At 38.3% G+C, this 14137-nt stretch overlaps 1 protein-coding gene and 1 pseudogene across 8 annotated transcripts in view; one reads left to right on the forward strand and one right to left on the reverse strand.

Moving 5' to 3' along the window:
* The window catches only part of ARL13B (ADP ribosylation factor like GTPase 13B), a 71444-nt gene that overhangs the window by 53357 nt on the left and 3950 nt on the right, over window positions 1-14137 (reverse strand). For 4 of the 8 annotated variants that reach the window (XM_050778982.1, XM_050778980.1, XM_050778979.1 and 1 more), the window contains exon 2: window positions 2892-2962. The exons of 2 other annotated variants lie outside the window; for them this stretch is intronic. In XM_050778982.1, the coding sequence (XP_050634939.1) occupies window positions 2892-2962 (71 nt within the window). Of the gene's footprint in view, window positions 1-2129; window positions 2250-2891; window positions 2963-14137 lie in introns of those variants that run through there. 2 more of the 8 variants (XM_050778981.1, XM_050778978.1) reach the window with 1 other exon arrangement.
* LOC126947886 (non-histone chromosomal protein HMG-14-like) lies at window positions 9821-10235 on the forward strand (annotated as a pseudogene).

Raw genomic sequence — 14137 nt, forward strand, 5'->3', positions numbered from 1 at the left:
AGAATTTACAGCCTGAAGAAGTAGAGAGATACACAAACAAAAGGCAATTAAGTAGTGACCAAGTAGGTATCAGTAAGAGGCGGCCAAAAAAGCGGACATGGTCAGTTCTACTAATCAAGGTAGTAACGGTTGGGGCAGTTGGGGATTAAAAAGGACTTTATAAAAGAGGGGATTACATGACAAAAATACATCTTTAAAGATCAGTAGATATTCTCTCTAGTTAAAGAAGTGAGAACAACATAAAAATATACAGGAAAGAGAAGGCTTAAATCTGGGAAGTTTCAAGTAGTTCTATGAAATTAGAGTCCTAAAAAAAACTTCAAAGTAAGAAACTGAAGAGTAAATATGGGATGAAGGACAAAAAGAGAATGAAGGGTGGGGCTCAAAGTTGAAGGCAGTTTTGACATTAAGCATTTTCTAGACTCAGAAAAAGGAACTTATGAATATATGGAGGTGGAATACATAAGAGAAAGGAAAGAGGATGTTCTAAGCACGCCCAGTATACATAACAAATTAGGTAATCTGATTAGCACATTCTAAGATACCTGCTCCCATGAATGTCAGGCTTTAGAGGAATGGATAAAAGAAGGTTAGAAGAAAGTGTCACGGCCTCCAGGTCAAAACTGGTTTTCCACTTGTTTTCGTACGGCCCACAAGCTAAGAATGTGTTTTACATTTTAAATGACTAAAATAAAAGAAAAACATTTCATAACACAGGAAAATTATATTAAATTCAAATTTCAGTGCCGTAAATAAACTTTCAATGGAGCTTAGCCACGCTCATTTGTATACGGATTGTCTTTTTTTTCCCTTTTTTTTTTTTTGAGACGGAGTCTCACTCCGTTGCCCAGGCTGGAGTGCAGTGGCGCGATCCCGGCTCACTCAACCTCCATCTCCCAGGTTCAAGCAATTTTCCTGCCTCAGCCTCAGGAGCAGCTAGGATTACAGGTGTGTGCCACCACACCGAGTTAATTTTGGTATTTTTAGTAGAGATGGGGTTTCGCCATGTTGGCCAGGCTAGTCTTGAACCCCTGTCCTCAGGTGATCCGCCTGCCTCGGCCTCCCAAAATGCTGGGATTATTACAGGTGTGAGCCACCGTGCCCAGCCTGTATACAGATTGTCTATGGCTGCTTTCACACTACAGTGTAAAAGTTTTGTAGTTCAGAAGGAAACTGGATGACTGCAAGGTCTAAAATATTTACTATTCAGCTCTTCACAGAAAAAGTTTGCTGACCACTGGTTTAAATGATGGTGAGTGTCCTGTGAAGATATAACGTAGAAGATAGCATAGGCATAGGCTTTAGAAAAATTCATAGACAATAACAGATGATTTACTTCTAATTTACTTAACATTACAGAGTAGCATTTGAGGTGAGAAAATGTTTTTCGCCGAGAGTGAGTTTTGCAACCTGTTAATAAATAAATGCCCTTCCACTATTTAGTAAGCACGATGTCTTACTGCAATCATCAGTTTCCAGAAACAAATACACGTTATGCATTTCTCCCAATTCTTACCCTTTAGATCAGTGGCACCAGGGACCAGTTTTGTGGAAGACAATGTTTCCATGGACTGGAGGGTGGAGGTGGTTTCAGGATGATTCAAGCACATTACATTTATTGTGCACTTTATTTCTATTATTATTACATTGTAATACATACTGAAATAATTATACAACTCACCATAATGTACAATCAGTAGGAGCCCTAAGCTTGTTTTCCTGCAACTAGACAGTCCCAGCTGGGGGGTGATGGGAGGCAGTGACAGATCATTAGGCATTGGATTCTCATAAGGAGCACGTAAACTAGATCTCTTGAATGTGCAGTTCACATAGGGTTCATGGTCCTCAGAATCTAATGCCACCACTGATCTGACAGGTGGCAGCACTCGGGCAGTAATGTGAGTGATGGGCAGAGGCTGTAAATACAGACGAAGCTTTGTTCACTGGCCTGCCGCTTACCTCCTGCTTTGTAGGCTGGTTCCTAACAGCCCACAGACCGATATTGGTCCATGGCCCCGGGGTTAGGGACTCACGTTAGATGCCTGACTGGTGATACATTCTAGGTGCCCAACAAAGTCACTAGAATAGATACTGCTATATTGTAGCACAAAGCATTAAATTAAGATTACCTGGCCGGGCTGGGCGTGGTGGCTCATGCCTGTAATCCCAGCACTCTTGGAGGCCAAGGCAGAAGAATAGCTTGAGGCTAGGCATTCCAAACCAGCTTGGGCAACATAGGGAGACCCCATCTCTACCAAAAAAAAAACCTAATAAATTAAAAATTAAAAAAAAAAGAAGACTAGCCAGCATTCAATGAGATACACTCAATGAGATGTAGTATGTATGATATATATTCAATATTCAATGAGATGCAGTATCTATGATATAAAGCCATTTAATGATATAGAGGCCTTATCTATAACTTAATTATAAAAATTACTTATCATATTGAAAAAAAGCATCAAGAGATTCAAAGAGAACTATGCTGCCTAACTATACTTCTACCTCTCTTTCATATAAGCACAGATATGTGACTAACTTCTAGCCAGGAAAATGTAAGTAGAAGATAGGTATCCTTAAAAGCAGGGCAGCTCATCTTCTTGAATTTTCCTTCCTATTGTCTAGAATACAAACACTATTCCCTCTTAGCAGATCAAAGGCATCAAGGAGTCTCTGCATCTCTGCATGTATTCAAATCTGAAACATGGTAATAGTCTGGTCCCATTAATCCAGAGCCTACTTGCCATGAGTCACCAGTATACTAAGAATATAAAGTAATGGAGTGCACAGTATCTGTACCAAATTAATAAGGAATAAAGCAACTTAACATAAATAAATAATTCAGAATAATTTAATAGAGTTCAGAAAGCACATAAATATTTTCAGCTTACCTCCTTGGATTCCCTTTGCTGTTGCGGTTTTACCAGCATTATCAAGTCCCACCATCAAAAGAGTCACCTTTCTTAAAATAATAGAAATTTAAAAATCACTTTCTTTGTTAATTTAGTATTGAGGAAAAATAAATGCAAATTCATTAATTCAATTAACATTTAAGGAGTACCTATTAAGCACAAGAAAATCTGTTGGATGCTAGGGAGTACAATAATGAATAAAATATAGATTCACAAGCAAATTCATGAAAAATACCTTTAAAGGATCATCCTTTTGTTCTCTAAGCAAATAAAGTAAAACTGTACAATAGATAATCCAAAGGACAGAGAATAAGGGAAAGAAGGAAGATAGGAAGGTGGGGAGACAATCTCTGAGTTATCTATCATGGCTAAAGAATCAACTTCCTAGTTTATTGAAAGCTAACAAATTATCACAAATCTGTTTATCTTATGAAAGTACATAACTGTTTTTAAATATGTAGCATCTTACCAAATATAAATTTATATATAATAACATGATTATGAAGTGCTAACATTTTGAGAGAAGGTTACTACAATTGTAAAGTTTAAAATATTTCTCATGATACAGCTAAACTCCACAGGAAAAAAACAAAAAACAAAAAAACACCCAGTTCAACTTAAAAACTGAAGAAACATAAGTCCAGATAAATTAAGTAATCTGGTCAAAGGTCACACAATGAATCAGTTACAGACTCAGAACCAGAACCCAATTCACCTAATTCGTAGGGACTTATATGTGGGACAGGTATAAAGGAGCAAACCTATTATACTGGTCCTAGTCCTATTAACTTGGTGATTCCGTTTACCACTATATAGTCATTTCTGTTCTAGGTTGAACTTTGCACAATATAAGAGGTGAGGCAGTTCATTACCACCATGGATTTGGAAATGAAAACTGCCTTGGGAATACACAGAAAAAAAGCCACAGCTTAACACAGCTGCCATATTTAGACCATAGGGTATGATCAATCTCCTATGGAGTATAGTTCTTCTTTAGCAATCATCCCACGGAGGGTTGAAAACAGAATTCAGATGGCTGTAAAGGGTGTCCTTTCATTTCTCTAGGCTTTGCTCTCTTGGATTTAGACTTGTGGGAAAAAAAAAAAATCAGGTGTACTCGAAGGGGCCATATAACAAAGACAGAAGACAGAGGTGAGAGTATGAGGCAGGCTAGTTATGGGTCACAAGCTGAGAAACAACAAACTTAGTCTGGCAAAAGCCAAATTGATAATTTATTAAATAAATAATCACTGACCATCTTCTATATACCAGACACCAGTGTTCTAGGTATTTGAGATACACTTGTTTATTACAGCAACCACCACCATAATAAAACAAAAACAGATAAAGAAATTCTTCCTTGTTAAGCTTACATTTTAGTGACAAAAGACAGCCAGTAATAATACGATAAATAATAAAGTGTAGAAGGTGATTAAGTACTATGGGAAAAAAAATAGAGTAGAACAGGGCTGGGGGTGGGAGGAGGAGGCAGGTTTACATAGGGCGGTCAAGGCAGACCTCATTCAGAAGGTAAAAATCTGAGCAAGGACTTGAAGGATGGAGTCATGCATATATTCGGGGCAAGAGAGAATCGCTGGTGCAAAGACCCTTAGGTACAGAAATGCAGGAAGGTCCAAGAATCGGCAAGGAAGCCACTGTGATGAAACCAAGTGAGAAAGGAGCAGAATAGGAAGACAGGAAGTCAGAGACACATCAGAGACCAGTTCATGTAAGCCTATATGCCATTGTGAGGATTCTGACTTCTACTATGAGTAAAATGAATTCCATATTAATTTCCTTTGTTATCTAGGAGCTTTTATCTTCTCTAGATGTTTCAACCATCCCATACCTAGCATGGGAAATAAACAGAAGCTGTGTCTATACTTGACTCAGTGCGAGAATAAGGTAAATCACAATAAGCAGCACTCCAGGGCCCTATTCTCAATTGGCTGGTGGCAAAGCCAGTGGGAATGCCACAAAGACCCACAGCAGATTATAGATTTATGGAGAAGAGGTAGTAGGCAAGGTCCAGGAACCTCTATCCATCTGGAAATGTACCTGCATTATCAACTATGAAAAATATGAATTTACTTCCTAAGGAAGCTGTAAGATATTAAGAATATAATTTTATTATTTTGTTTGAATTCATAATTATGAATTAAATAACTCATAGAACTATCAAATATCAAAGAACAAGATTTAAGTACAAAATAACTTCCAAAACCAAATATAGTAAATGACTATTCAGAGAAGATGGATAACATAGCATTTAAAATGAGTAGCTTAGCAAAGCAAGGAGGCATATTTCTGTAGTCTCAGCCACTCCAGAGGCTGAGGCAGGAGGACTCCCTGAGCCTGGCAGGTCAAGGCTGTAGTGAGCCATGATTGTGTCACTGTACTGAAGCCTGGGCAACAGAGCAAGACCCTGTCTCAAAAATAAAACAGGCCAGGTGTGGTGGCTCATTCCTATAATCCCAGCACTATGGGAGGCTAAGGTGGGCAGATCACTTTAAGTTCAGGAGTTCGAGACCAGCCTGAGCAACATGGCGAAGCCCCATCTCTACTAAAAACACAAAGATTAGCTGGGCATGGTGGCACACACCTGTAATCCCAGCTACTCAGAAGGCTGAGGCTGGAGAATCGCTTGAACACAGGAGGCAGAGGTTGCAATGAGCCGAGATCACGCCCCTGCACTCCAGTCTAGGCAACAGAGCAAGACTGCACCTCAAAAATAAAATAAAATAATAAAATGAAATAAAACAAGCCAGGTCAGGCCTGTAGGTTCATTCCTGTAATCTCAGCACTTTGGGAGGCTGAGGAGGGCAGATTACTTGAGCTCAAGAGTTCGAGACCAGCCTGGACAACACGGCGAAATCCCATCACTACAAAAAAAAAAAAAAACAAAAAATTAGCCAGGCTGGCAGTACATGCCTGTAGTCCCAGCTACCTGGGAAGCTAAGCTGCGAGAATTGCTTAAACCCGGGAGGCAGGGGTTGCAGTGAGACGAGATCGTACCACTTGTACTCCAGCCTGGGCAACAGAGTGAGATGCTGTCTCAAAAAATAAAATAAATAAAATTAAAATTAAATGATAAAATAAATATTTTAGATAATTCAAGTTACTAGAGATACAATGAATTGGACTAAAGTAACGCTAATATTAAAGCTAACTCAATTGCTCTTTATGTATACAATGCATTTCAAGATCTACAGTGCTTTAAACATTGCCATGAACCAAAGCAATTACTTTTGGGGAATAAATCCCTGTTTTCTACTAGTTTACATCATTTATTCCATAAATATTAAGCACCCCTTACATAGCAGCAAACAAATATCCACAATTATTAGGCCTCATAAACCTTAGAGCCTAGAAAGAAAAAAGGCACTGGAGAGGTAATTACAGTAACATGAGATAACTGTTATAAATTAGGAGAAGCAGTGGGCAGTCATAAGGATAGACAGCAGACCACAGAGTCCACTCTGGAAGTCAGAGAAGACAATACCACAAATAAACAAATAAGCATCAAATGAGTTGGCAGTTCCTGGAAACATCACGAAATCTTTTCACATCCCTTACAAGTCAAAGTAAAAATTCCCTGATACACCATTTCATGAAAAATAACTCCTTGTTCTCCATTACATGGAGCATCTCACGTTTTTCTCCATTCTTGTCAAGATTTCAGTTTTTTAAAAAAACAAACATCTAAATACATATATACCGTGCATTTTGAAACACTGTTCCTAAGGCCACCAAGAAAATCAGCTTTTACCTTAAGAGTCTGTCTTTATTTATAGGCTATTAGGCTCAAACAAACAAAAATGTCCTTCAAAGAAGGAATTATAATAGTGTTGAGACTGGCATAAAAAAATTCTATTTCTATTTTCACTTTGACTACCTTTGCAACTAGTTAATTTTTAAGATTATGCCCTGTTCCTGGAAAAGGCTTTAATTAAATGTTTTAGGGAATTAAAGCATTACTGAATAAACATAACTAATAAGCAGTACAAATAAAAATCACAGCATGAATTACTGCAAAGCCTGATAACGAAGGATTAAATTTATACTTTCAGGACAGAATGTGATTAAAAGGTTAACATTCACCTAAAACTCAGGCTTCTATAAAGAGGTATAATTTATTTAACCTATGTTAAAATGTACACGTAGCTACAGCTTTTTAAAACATGATAAATTGGACGGGCACGGTGGCTCACACCTGTAGTCCCAGCACTCTGGGAGGCCAAAGCAGGAGGATCACTTAAGCCCAAGACCAGCTTGGGCAACATAATGAGACTGTGTCCCTACAACAAGCTTTTTAAAAAATTAGCTGGGAATGGTGATGTGTGCCTACAGTCCTGGCTACTTGGAAGGCTGAGGTGGGAGGATCACTTGAGCCCATTGAAGCTGCAGTGAGCCATGACTGCACCACTGCATTGAAGCGTGGGCAACAGAATGAGACCCTGTCATTCATTCATTAATTCATTCATACATGCATGCATACATACATACAAAAATATGGTAAATTATTATTGGGAACAGTTTGGCTGTGGTGCTGTATGACAACAGAAAGATGAAAGATTGCCAATATCTCTTAGTCTGATGATTATCTGATCCAATACATTAGCCCTTCAAATTGAAAAAATAATATACAGTGCTCTTAGGTTTAGAGTGTCTACAAAAGTTGACACTAGCAATAAAATCAATCATTTAATCATTTGGTCAGATGGTAATACAATTAAAGCACATTAAGCATTGTGGATACAAAAATGCCTCAGACATCATTTCTGTCCTGAAGTGCTCAACCTCTAGTGAGAGTGACTAAAACATAAATACAAATACATTCTGACACTACAAAAGTTTAACATCTTTAGCTATATATGTAAGATGATAAAGGAATACACAACAAGGGGACTTTATCCAGCCCAAAGTTAGGGCAGAAGGTCAGAGAAGCTTCTTAAGGTAATGCCTAACCTAAGTTCTTAAAGTAAGAAGTTAGCCAAGCAAGGAAAAGGTGAAAACAGAAGGAAGCTGAAGGGATGCCAGAATGAGAACACTGCACGAGAAAATACCACTCACGTTATGAGTTGATAAGTAAGGGGTTAAGAGGACACCTCAGTATAGCAGCCTCAAACAAAAGAAGAACATAGTCACAACTCAATACAACTATGTAGTGAGTCTAAAGGGAACTTGACATACTTCTACTTCAGGAACCAGTAAATGAGCATCCCTAGTCCAAAAATCTGGAATCTGAAATGCTCCAAAACCCTAAACTTTTTAAACACCAGTATGACGCCACAGTGGAAAATTCCACATCTGACTTCATGTGACAGGTGGCAATCGAAACTTTGTTATGTGTACAAAATTACTTAAAATATTTTATAAAATTACCTTCAGACTATTGCATATACAACATAAATGAAATTCGTGTTTAGGCTTGGAGGCCATTCCCAAGATACTTCGTTTTATATATATATGCAAATGTTCCAAAATAAAAAAAAAAATTTGATAAATCTTAGGTCCCAAACATTTCAGCTAAGAGATAATCAAACTGGGCCAGGCACAGTGGCTCACACCTGTAATCTCAGCACTTTGGGATGCCGATGCAGGTGGATTACTTGAGGTCAGGAGTTTGAGACTAGCCTGGCCAACATGGTGAAACCCCATCTCTACTAAAAAAAAAAAAAAAAAAAAAAAAAAAAAAATTAGCCAGGCCTGGTGGTGCACACCCGCAATCACAGCTACTCAGAAGGCTGAGACAGGAGAATCACTTGAACCCAGGAGGTGGAGGTTGCAGTGAGTTGAGATCGCACCATTACACCCCAGCCTGGGCAACAGAGCAAGACTTCGTCTCAAAAACAAACAAACAAACAAAAAAAGAAATAAACTGTATTATCAAATAATTAATGATGGAACCTTTCCAGAAGTTGAAAGTGATCACCTCATTCCTAATATTATAGTCATCCCTAGGTCTTTGATTACTAGAAAGGCTGAGATACAAAGAACTCTGAAGTATTATAGGATTTACAGTATGCTATACTAGTAATAAGTAACATAAGAGGAATTATGGGTACTCTGAAATGTAGCCACAAACTTGGTGTTAGAGACCTGAGTTCAAGTGCCAGATTTGCCGTTTCTAGGCTATACGACACATTACTTCTCAGAATTTCATCAATAAAATAGGATAATAACAATAGCCATTCTAAAGGGATGTAATGAAAATTAAATAAGACAGGCTGCAATGAGTTGGGATGATGTCACTGCACTCTAGCCTGGGTGACAGCGTGAGGCTGTTTAAAAAAAAAAAAATCTAACCACAGCATTTTTCTGCTTAAAATCCTTATAGAAAATCAAGTCTCAATTTGGCAGCCCCCACTTCTGCCACTCCTGGGAGGCCTGCCATGCCAAGGATTCCTTCCATGCCAGGTATTCCCCCAGCCCTTCACAACCATCCCTGCTACTTTTTATACAGGCTCCTCTACCAGAACTTCCCTTAATCAGCTCTGTAGCACCTGTACCAAATGTGCTGGGCACACAGTAGGCTTCTCTACTGAAAGAAACAACAAACATTTTCTGACCCCCATTTGCTGAGTAAATATTAAGTAAAATTAAAATACATTAGATTGAGAAAGTACTATAATGAAGTTAATTTATACAAATCTTCACATCAAAATAGCTCATATTAAAGAATGTTATTAAATCCACATACATCAAATTGGCTGAAGTTTTCTGAAAAAAGCTTACATGCTCATGGTTTCTAGGTACTAATTAACAGAAAGACTTTCAAAACTGAAATAGGGGTCTCAGCAGCTCAGGCGGCGGGAGGAGTGCCAGTAGCCAGGCAGCCCAGCTTCGCGAAGGCTCTCAGCGCCGTGGCCCACAGGTGCCCAGCAAGCGCCCTTCCCGCCGCCAAGATGCCCAAGAGGAAGGTCAGTTCAGCCGAAGGGGTGGCGAAGGAAGAGCCCAAGAGGAGATCTGTGTACTTGTCAGCTAAACCTGCTCCTGCAAAAGTGGAAACGAAGCCAAAGAGGCATCAGGAAAGGATAAATCTTTAGATTTAAAAAAAAAAAAAATGCAAACAAAAGGGAAAAAGGGAAAACAGGTCAAAGTGGCTAACCAAGAAACTAAAGAAGATTTACCTGCAGAAAACGAAGAAACTAAAACCGAGGAGACTCCAACCTCTGATGAAGCAGGAGAGAAAGAAGCCAAGTCTGATTAATATAATATACCATGTCTTATCTGTAGTCCCTGTCTCCCTTCTTGTACAATCCAGGGTATTTTTATCAACTGTTTTGTAAGTGCAAGTTTTTTAGTAGCTCTAGAAACAATTTTGAGAAGCAGGAAATCCCACCTCATTCCATTGTTAAGTTTTTTCAGGAGGTGAAATAATTCTCTGGTTGTTTATTTTTCATGAAACCAGAAAACAGTATGGGATACTGAATCACAGCAAGTTCTGAGTGTCCTGGACGTCAGCTTAACATTCCATAGATTAGGGCTGAGTTTTTATATATTGTAATACAAAATATACTAAATGGCAATACAGAGTCAGAATCCTGCATTTAAGGTCTTGAACATTTTAAATTACTCCTATTCCCATGTTTTTTTCACAGAATTGTTTCCTAAAGAAAACCACTCCGTGATCGTGGCTCTCCCTGTCGGAACTGTGTACACTGTAACAGAAGCCCTGTTTTCCTGAGAACTGTGTTAATGTGCTGTGGAAGACTGAAAATTTGGGTATATCGTGTCCATGGTATTAAACTGTGAATTGGTAGAACGTGTACAGCTTATCAAACACTTGTAGATAATGGCTCTTGATAATCCTCTTAAGAAAAATTTGCCTCCAAATGTTAAGTTGGAACATCACTATAACTATTTTAAAAAGAGGCCGGGCACCGTGGCTCACGCCTATAATCCCAGCACTTTGGGTGGCCGAGGTGGGAGAATTACTTGAGCCCAGGAGATTGAGACATGCCTGGGCAACATGGTGAGACCTTTTCTCTACAAATAAAAAAAAAAAAAATAGCCAGGCATCGTGGCACGTACCTCCCAGTTACTTGGGAGGCTGAAGTGGGAGGATCACTTGAGCCGGGGCAGTCAGGGCTGCAGTGAGCGGTGATCACTCCTCTGCACTCCAGATTAGGCAATAGAGCGAGACCCCCTGCACTCCAGACTAGGCAATAGAATGAGACCCTTTCCTGAACGACATTATGGCAATCATTTGAACATCTACAAATCTAAACTTCCTCATCTTTTAACTAAGGAAGATAAGACTTTCAATATGTTAATTACATAAAAGCTATTCCTTTTTTTGGTGGGGGATGGAGTCTCGTTCTGTCACTCAGGCTGGAGGGTGCAGTGGCGAGATCTCGACTCACTGCAACCTCTGCCTCCTGGGTGCAAGCAATTCTCCTGCCTCAGCCTCCCAAGTAGCTGGGATTACAGGAGCCTACCACTATGCCTGGCTAATTTTTTGTATTTTTAGTAGAGACGGGGTTTCACTATGTTGGCCAGGCTCCTCTCAAACTCCTGACCTCAAGTGATCCATCCACCATGGCTTCCCAAAGTGCAGGGATTACAGGTACGAGCCACCATGCCTGGCCCATAAAAGCTGTTTTTTAACTTCAAAAATATTCTGCAAGTCAAAGAAAATATTTCACTAAAAACACTAAAATCAAAGTTTGACACATCGAAACTCTATTATCTAAAACATTTAAAAATACATGGAGCAAGTTCTAAATTTTAACATTAACATATAAATTCTAAAAGTAACAAATACATATACAAAAAAGACTTCAGAACAGGGTTTTGTGATACATATGTGAGAATTTTAAAGAATCACTATACGACAAATTGATAGAATGAAAAAATGTATTGAAAAAAGTGTGATTTTATTGCAGAAGTACGCTATTTTCTGACATTTCGATTCAGATCTAGAACCCCATATTATAGCAAAATCATTATCTAAATTTATTGAGTATGAATAAATAGTGAGAAGGCCAAACTTGGGTTCACAGCCTGCTTTAAAGCCTTGATCAAGTCAAATTCTTAGCATCCATTTTTTCATCTCTAAAATATAAGAGGGTAAAATAAGAGTGTCTCTAGGTCCTTTTCTATCTTAAAATTCTAAAATTCTTACTATGCATAATCAATTAGAACTAGAGGGATAAAAAGAGATGTAAAATATTCCAGTTCAGCATACAGTACAATAGATAATCCTCACTAATCTGTATGTACAGGTTAATTAGAAAATTAAGAACTCAGCAATTTCTATAAATGGTCTAGATTTATAGTTATATTTATTTAGGCCAAGAATGATGGTATTAGGGAGTTAAGTATTCCCTCAATGAAAAAGTTCATAGCAAAGAGGACAAACAGACCACTAGAAACGTTGTGTACTGTAACATTTGAATATCTTATTTTAGACTTGGCCATAGCAAACAACAATTTACTAATAAATTTGAAGTAAAGCTTTGATAGGTTGTATTGTGATGCTGAAAAAACATAGATGGACAAGAAATCAGTTCCAATTAAAGGTTAACTCTGTGGAAGAAACGGAGGAGATGAATAGGGGGCAGGAAGTTTCAAGGATTTGTTACCTACTTATTAAAATTGAAATATGATGACTAAAGATTAAAATTTATAAAACCTGGCAGGCATATGGTACTTATTATATCTTCCTTTTGATTAAATAACAGTAAAAATATTTTTTGTTATATATACATAATATATAAGGAGTTATATAACATGTATATTTTTATATAAACAAAGAATTTTGTTGCCAAAATTTGTATGCAAAATTTGTTGCATAAATTTCTTCAAGACCCAGGTAAAATTACACCCCTTCTAAAATCCTCTTTCCTGATTCTTGTTAAAAATCTTAAAAATCATCTTTCAACTCTTGCATATTCAATCATTGTATTTTACACGCAATATTTCATCACCTAGATGCTATGTTACAAATAACAGGAGCTCAAAATGTGTAGATGAGAATGTGTAAGGGTTAGAATCTGCTGTAAGGCCCAGAGATTTACTGAGCATCATAGCTTCACAGACCTTGTGTCCTGTACTCAAGATGAAGGCTGCTCCCTATAGGCTAAATAAATTGCAACAGATTAAAATTTTTTAATGTTAAAAATTAAAATATAAAAGTACTAGAAAAAAGTATATGTGAATGTAATATTGGAATGCTGATGAACTTTCTAAACATTACACTGAAAAAGTAATATATCTGAATTTAAAATATTTATTTAGTCTTATTGATTGATTGATTGATTGACTGAGACAGGGTTTCACTTTTTCGCCCAGGCTAGGCTGCAGTGGGGCAACCTTGGCTCACTGCAGCCTCCACCTCTGGGGCTCAAGCCATCCTCCTGCCTCAGCCCAAGTAGCTCGGACTACAGGCACATGCCACTACGTATGGCTAATTTTTTAAAAATTGTTTTGTAGGGATGGGGTCTCACTATATTGCCCAAGCTGATTTCAAACTCCTAGGCTCAAGCAATCTTCCCAAAGCACTAGGATTGCATGTGTGAGCCACCACACCCAGCCTGAATTCAAAAATTTTAAATGTTTATATATAAAAATCACAAAAATTTGAAAATATAACAAATGGAAAGAAAATACTTGCAACATTACACAACTGACCCTTGAACAACACACGTTTGAACTGCACAGTTCTACTTATACACAAATTTTTGTTTAATGAAAGTTACACGTGTGCCTTCCTCTCCTGCCTCTGCCCCCCTAGCCTCCATGTCCACCTCTTCTGCCTCTGCAATCCCTGAGACAGTAAGACCAACCCCTCTTCCTCTTTCTCCTCAGGCTACTCAAAGGGAAGAGGATAAGGTTGGAGACCTTTATGATGATCCGCTTCTACTTAATAGTTAATACATTTTTTCTTCCATATATATATATATATATATATATTTTTTTTTTTTTTGAGACAGAGTCTTGCTCTGTCGCCCAGGCTGGAGTGCAGTGGCACGATCTTGGCTCATTGCAACCTCCATCTCCCAGGTTCAAGTGATTCTCCTGCCTCAGCCTACCGAGTAGCTGGTATTTACAGGCACCCGCCACCGCGCCCAGCTAATTTTTGTATTTTTAATAGAGACAGGGTTTCTACCATGTTGGCCAGGCTAGTCTTGAACTCTTGACCTCAAGTAATCCGCCCACTTCGGCCTCCCAAAGTGCTGGGATTACAGGCCTGAGCCACCGCGCCCAGTCCCTTATGA

Source organism: Macaca thibetana, chromosome 2 (genome assembly GCF_024542745.1).
Source record: "Macaca thibetana thibetana isolate TM-01 chromosome 2, ASM2454274v1, whole genome shotgun sequence".
In the NCBI taxonomy this organism is placed as follows: Eukaryota; Metazoa; Chordata; class Mammalia; order Primates; family Cercopithecidae; genus Macaca; species Macaca thibetana.